Below are 7163 nucleotides of genomic sequence, written 5' to 3' on the forward strand. Positions count from 1 at the left end.
TCCATAGAATTTTCAAGCAGAAACGTCTTCACACCTTTTGAGAAAGTGGAAAAAAAAATCACCAAAGTGAGAAAGCAGTCCAGAGCTGAGGAACTGAGAGTGTCGGGATCCAACCTATGGTCCCTCCATTCCATGAATGTGAGCAGACTGACTGAATCCATGTGGATTTTCAGTAACATCAACAAACTCCAGGCACACATGACGGTTTGCCCACAGACATGAGGCTCTGGAGATGGTATTAAAGCAGGAAAAAAATACTGTAATGGGTAAAGTTTTTAGTTACCAGAAACCTTCTACATGTTACACCTTCCTTTATACCTGGTGCCCACTTTTATATGTGTGTGTGTATATTTATATGTATGTGCTACATTCCCTCCCTTAGGATATTACATATCTTTCTTTAAAAAGTGATAGAAGAAGCTATTTCTGTGACACTAGTTGAGGATAACTAACACTGTTTCAACATTTTTGTCCTAACATAATGAACCATTCACTGTTCTAATGTTGGACATTAGAGCTTTGATATTCTTCTCATCTACAAGAATACTTCTGTCTGAATTATCTCGGGTTGTGTAATGCTATGAGAAGATGAGTTATCAGACTTTACAGACCATGATTCCACAGGTAATTCCAGCCCTGGCATAATTTAGAGTTCATACAGGGCATCTCTGTGTTATGCCAAGTAAGAGCTCAGAAACTGCAGAAGCTCCAAGACAGAAAATGAAGTGGCAATGTGCTCCAAATCCACCTCCAGTCCTCAGTGCCAGGAGATGCCATATCAGATTCTCATACATACTGGAATTCCTGGATAGATGAAGGTTTTTTTACACCATCTCAGTTGTTTACCATACATGATTTATGGCTCTTGTACGCTGCCCAATAGGCCACAGAAGGGATTTGGCCACATGTGCCTTGACAGCATGGCAAAGGATGAAAATACGTCGAAATAACAAGACAGCTTTCATCCATATTAGCTCCCAGAAGCCAAACCAAGAAGAGGTAGTATATCAATTCATAGGAAGGCACAAATATGTTGACCATGAAGGTTTTAGAAATAATTTTGTTGATGTATTAACAGAAAATGCACATGGAAATCTTAACAATTTCACGCAACTTCATTTCCTTATTTAACCAAGAATCCTGCAAAGTTTTGAAAACAACTTCCTAGCCTTTTTTTCTTGAAATTGATTACTAGTATTGAAATTCACAAAAAACCTTCCTTATGGCTCATAGAAATTATTGTGTAAGCAAAGGTGACAGCCACCTGAGAACACTGATGCTAGTTCATATTTGGTGGTATTATTACTCAGGAAGGAAATTCTGGACATCATACAACTCCTATCTTCTCTGTATGCAAACAGTGTAATTCCTGTGCCAGCAGTATCTGCATCTTCAAAGGAACAACATCTAGTGAGGGCTTATTCCAGCATTCTGTCCACAGGACATCTTCATGACCTTTGCTCTGCGCTCCTTCTATGCTGAACAATATCATTAGAAGGACAAAACCTCCAAAGTCATAATACAAATAATCACTATTTTCCCCAGAAACTACAACTGAAAGGACTAAATATGACTTTGAAGAAAAGCCAGGGCTTTTATTTTTGTCTAAAGGAAAGAAATGGTTTTTGTGGTCCTCCAGCCTGTTTGTATTTCGCATTTGCATCTGCACAAGGAAACCAGATTCACTTTTCAAACAAGCAATTCCAAGTAGCAAAAGCCTTAATTCAGTATGCCAAGAAAATAAAAATATTGTTCCCAAAGTTCACAGATAAATTATTTCCCAAACACATGGAAGAGCCAGTAATAAAAAAAAAAATAAAATTTCTAAATCTCAGTATAATTTCTTCCAAAACAATCAATCTCTGATATGCACAAGTAACTGACTCATAAAAAAATTAAGTATAAAATATTTTGAAAATATATATACACCTCCTTTTAATAGATTACATTATTTTCCATATACTAAGTCTCCAATAATTTATGAATGTAAGACACCAAAGAGTCAACTGTATACCTTCATCATTACTTATTTTAAATAAGAGACACAGCACAAGTGCTACATTCAGCATAATTTATACTTAAATGTTATATAAATACACAGCAAAAGAGATAACACTGAACCAGTGTTTAATAAGTTTTATTAATAGTGATTAAAGAACTTAACAGTGTTCAATTCAGTGAATGACATTATCCCCTTGAAGAGCAGCCCCTAACAGGCCCTAATCCAAATAACCACTGGAATTAGCAGGAGGAAGATCACAGGTTTAAACAGACACTGAATCAAGCACTTGCTAATGTTCAGGAAAGATCCACTTACAGCAGACCTGTCTTGAGTCTTCACTGCTGAAACAACTGAATGAATAAGGGAAAAAAAAAAAAAAAGAAAATACTGCCACACTCCTTAATTCACATTCCAGTAATTCATTAATTTGCAGCACTAGTGCTCAACTAGTGGGTTCTTAAAGTAACACGTTGAATGAATGACCTGTGCTGAAGTGCTAAAATACAATCGGCAATCCTGTGCTGAGGCAATCCCTTAACAAGCTTCATGACATCTCCTACTTGCACCGTTATCCAGACATTCCAGCTAGATAATTTGCTACAAAACCCAGTGTAAAAAGGATGGCAGAGGCAACATACAGAGCATTAGCGCCACTCAGATATCTACAGATCTTAATCCTTTTTACCAAGACGACAGATAGTGAGGAATCCTGAAAAAAAAAACCAAAATCCCCAGGAAAAAAGAAAAAAAGAAAACAAGACTGAAGCATGTATACATCCTCTGTGTGGACAAAATTATCTGAAACCACAGCCTTGACCATGCGGCAGAAGCATCCCACCATTCACTCACTCCCTTTATTCCCTCCAAAACAAAAAAAAAAAAGGAAGAAAAAAGAGAAAAAGGAAGAAAAAAAGAGGAAAAGCAAGCAAACACGGCGTGAGTGTGTACAGTATCAGGTATTAGTGCTAGAGGGAGATGGAGAGCGATGGGAGCCCCTGCAGGACTGATGCCACTGGTTCAGAAGCCCAGGCTCCCCGGTTGGAAAAGAGGAGGAGGGCGGGAGCTCAAGGAACGCTGACAGCTAAATGCATGGCACAAGCAGCTGCACAGAATGGGACAGCTTCTTTCTGTCTCAGGATGTTACTGTCACAATGGCCAAGAGAGCGCTGAGCTGCAGTTTCCTATTCTCACCGTGGTACTTTAAAAAGTACCTGATCTGAGGAGCACTGGACAGGCGGCACATCCCACTGAGCTAAATAGATAAGTGTGAGATTTCAGCGACAAGAGGCAGCAGGTTTTGCTGTTCTAACAAGCGAGAGAGAGGATTTTTCTGATGGCACCAATGGGCACCCGTGGAAGGTCAGCCTGGGGTGCTGGCAGTGTCACCCGCGTGCCTAGTGGCAGATGGTGCCAGTCTGCAGGGATAAAAGGAAGGCTGACGCACACTGTGGGCTGACAGCGATGTTATTTGCTCAGGAATAAAGGAGCTTTGGGGCAGGTGCAGGCAGGACAAATTAACAGGGATGCTGAGCCCCCAGCGTTGATGTGTGCCCAGCCCGGGGGCTCGAGGGGTGGATAAACTGGGAGGTGCTGCCAGGGGGCTGCGGCTGGGACACAGCCCAGGCCAATCTCTGCATGGTCCCAGGAGAGCTTTGGAGCTGCCTCTCCTTACGGACATCCAGGCTGGACACTGAGATGGCCACCAGCACCCCGGATCTCCCTCCGGCAGCATCTTGCTTGTGCTGCTTCTGTTCCCATTTCTGGACTTACGCAATGGCTAGAGGGCAGAGGCAGCCTGTGGGAAGTGGGGCAGTGGGAGATGCAGGCAGCCTGCACACCCATGGGGGGGCACCCCGAAATGTCCCGAACTAGAAAACTGGCCACCTCACCACCCCTGCCTCCTGCAATGTAATTATTCCAGCATGACCGACATGACAAATTAACAGGGGGTTTTGCAGTCAAAGAGAGTGTTTTCCCCAAGAATAAATTGTTCAAATCCTTTATGCTAGACAACTAGCCATGCCTATTCATTAATTGGACAAGCTCTGGTGACAACTGAAATGACCTTACCTTCTACATATTGAAAGGAGAGCAATCTTTGCAAGCTTAAAATAAAGCTGTAAATCCCAGCCAGCACAGAGGCTCCCTGAATGGGACTTTTTTTTTTTTTAAGAAAAAAAAATTCACAGCACAGACACACTACAGCTCATTTTAAAAGCAGAGACACTTTACTGTCACCCTTTGCAGATCCTGAATCGTGGCACCAGAACTTGACAACTCCATTAACAAAGCACAAGCCCTTCAGGATCTGCACATCAGCCAAGCTTAAGAACTTCAAAAGATATGAAATTCTGGGATCACGGCAATGCTGCAAATAATTATCTCGATCAGGTACACTGGAATTATAAGCATCTTCTTTATCAGTACACCGTATTGTCTACCGCAACCAATGAATGATAATTAAGACACACGTATTGGAATTATGTGGGAGAGGGAAGTGATGAGAGTCGATTTCTGTCACAACCCACTCACACTACATCATCCATGGATTTTTCAACTACAGTTTTGACCTGGGTTTAACTGTTCCTCTTGCCCCTTAATAAGGGGACACTTGGGAACCCCGTACGGTATCTCCCCCCCGCTCCCTTGCCCTTTCTGGGCTTGCCGCATACCTGAAATGCAGACGATGAAATTCGCTTGCAGAAGAAAAAGCACCTCCCAAACAATTTCCATCCTCCGATTCTCATGCCAAGTGCATCCCTCGGCGAAAAAAAATAACAAAGATCAATATCGCAGTTTGAACGATCCCAGCAAATTTCCTTTCGGACTTGCAGACTGTATTCCCCAGATGTGCTGACAACACATGTCCGAACTCTCTCTCCGCACGGCTCAAGCGAGATCCCTTCCCTTTCTTCGCCCTCCAAAAAAGATCACGAAGCCAACTGCCAACACCGGGCTCTTCCTCCTCGAGCGAGAAAAAATTCCACCAGATTTCCCAACACGACATAGACAACAAACCCCGACCGATCCGATATCCGGAGAGTCTCTCTATTCCAGGGGCGGCCAGGCGCAAATTAACCCCAAAACTCTGCACGTCTCAGCGGGGCAGTGCCGGCATGCCGGGCAAGGAAGCGGCGGAGGGAGGGGGGGATTCCCCTCCTGTTGCTGCTGCTGCTGCTGCTACAGAATGAGCGGAAAGAGATTAATACCGGCGGCAAGCCCCGCCATCCCCGCCGCGCTCGGAGCGCGCAGCCCCGGCTCCGGCCCCGCCGCAATCCCGGCGCGCCGCGGCGGCTCCGCCGAGCGACTGCAGGGGTCGGGCTTGCCCCGCGCACCGAGCGCCCTGCCCCGGGATGCACCCCCGCAGCCCCCCGCGAGTGCGAACGGGGCTGGATGGCAGCGGAGGAGGGGTGTGTGTGTGCCTGTGTGTGTGCGTGTGCATGTGTGTGTGTCCCAATGCGAACGGCACCAAGCGCGGAGTCCGCATCAAGCGCGGCTTGTGCGCATCGCCCGGCTTGGCTGAGGACGCCAGTATTTTAAAACTTATTTAAACAAGAAGGAAAAGACATTCAGACCCAAACTTCTGTCAGGTTGGTGGCAGAAGGGCACCGGGAGGCTCTAAGCGAGAGTTAGCGAAGTGCCTGCGCTGCAGTGCATATCTGATAGCATTCCCCGGGTACATCAGTTCTGCATAGCTTCCCCTCCCTCCCCCGGCCACAAAAAAAAAAAAAAAAAAAAAAAAAAAAAAAAAAAAAAAAAAGCAGCACCAGTTTTGGGGCAATCGCTCACTTACTTACCCCCAGATATCCTCCTGGTTATTATCCCTCCCAGATCACCGGACGTGCCGCTCCAGCCCGCAGTTCCAAAAACAAATCGAGGTCAAGCTGCGAGCGGTCGGCTGCCACCGCCTACCTCCACCTCAGCTGTCGGGAGGCACCATAGCTGCTCGGCGCTGCCCCTGCTCCGCGGACCACAGCTACTCCGCCATGTCCCCGGGCTGCAGCCGCTGCTGCGGGGGCCGCGGGCGGCAGCGGCGGGCACGGCGGGGCTGGGGCGGCGGCGCGCACGGGCGCGGGCTGGGGGCGCGCTCCGCCGCGGAGGCGGCGCTTGCGCGGGCGGCGGCGGCGGGGCCGCTCTGCGCCGGGACCGGGCCGGCCGGAGCGGGGGCACACGGAGGGGCACGCCCGACCGACCGACCGACCTGCCACGGGCTCGCCGGGCTGTCTGCTGCATTCCAGAGAGTGTTGCTCACTTGTGTTTAAATGTGCGGCCGATTTGATTTTGCTCTCCTGGAAAAAAAATTAAAAAGAGGCGCACCTGGCGCGGGGAAAGCCTGGTTTCCTGGCGGCGGATGGGGAGATTGGGCACAGCAAGGCAGCGCTGGCAGAGGCAGGGGCCGGGGGCTGCCCCGGGCCGCGCCGCCCGCCGGGATGGCTCGGGCTGCCGTGGAAGAAGGGAGGGGACAGGGGCTCAGGGCAGGTGTGAGCAGGTGCGACCGCTTCCACTGCGGATGCCTTCGATGATCACGGCAAGGCAGAGGAAAGGGGGAGGGAGGAAGATGCTTTGGGTAGCAAACTGATCTCCCAGCTCCTGGCAGATGTGCGGAGGTCATATTACAAACCCTCCAGGGGGGGATGCATGCAGAATAGTTTGGGAACAGATTGGTTTGTAAACAGTTCTCAGACCTGGCCATACTTGGGGCAAACAAGGGCATACTTGTAAAATGCACCTTTGTGTGCATTCTAGCAAAAGGAGGATGCCTGGATCTCTGAATGGGGAAGGAAACCATCTTGAAGAGAAGAAACTACGGGGCTATGTTATTCCCATAGTCTCTGAGAAATGCGTGAAACTCCCAGGTTTCAAATATACCTGATGGTATTTAATTGTGGCAGATCAAGAAATTCTTGAGTGCTTCAGAGCAAATGGATGGGACAAAATCATCACTGTTTTGAAAAGAAGAATTAGACTGCAGGCACTCAATAGTCAGTGTGATGCTTGTGTTTATTTTGCTGGTTTCCAGGGTAGTGCAAGTGCTCTTTGCACTGCAGCAGTGTCTGCTGATGTTTACTCCATCTCTTCTTACGGTTTACAAAGAGATTCAGGATTCTATCAAATTAATTGCTATTATCTGCCCACTGAGAACAGTGAGGCTGGACATGAG

General features: G+C 47.4%; 1 protein-coding gene across 4 annotated transcripts in view; it reads right to left on the reverse strand.

The window, feature by feature from the left end:
- The window catches only part of CA10 (carbonic anhydrase 10), a 146425-nt gene extending 140364 nt beyond the window's left edge, over nucleotides 1–6061 (reverse strand). The window contains exons 1-2 of one of the 4 annotated variants that reach the window (XM_074554770.1): nucleotides 5800–6061; nucleotides 4675–5182 (exon numbers count right to left, since the gene is read on the reverse strand). In XM_074554770.1, coding sequence (XP_074410871.1) covers nucleotides 4675–4735 — 61 coding nt within the window. In that variant the 5' untranslated portion in view covers nucleotides 4736–5182; nucleotides 5800–6061. The remainder of the gene's footprint in view (nucleotides 1–4674; nucleotides 5183–5799) is intronic. The other 3 variants (XM_074554768.1, XM_074554767.1, XM_074554769.1) reach the window with 3 other exon arrangements.
- Nucleotides 6062–7163: the final 1102 nt, after the last annotated feature.

Source organism: Zonotrichia albicollis, chromosome 19 (genome assembly GCF_047830755.1).
Source record: "Zonotrichia albicollis isolate bZonAlb1 chromosome 19, bZonAlb1.hap1, whole genome shotgun sequence".
Lineage (NCBI taxonomy): Eukaryota > Metazoa > Chordata > Aves > Passeriformes > Passerellidae > Zonotrichia > Zonotrichia albicollis.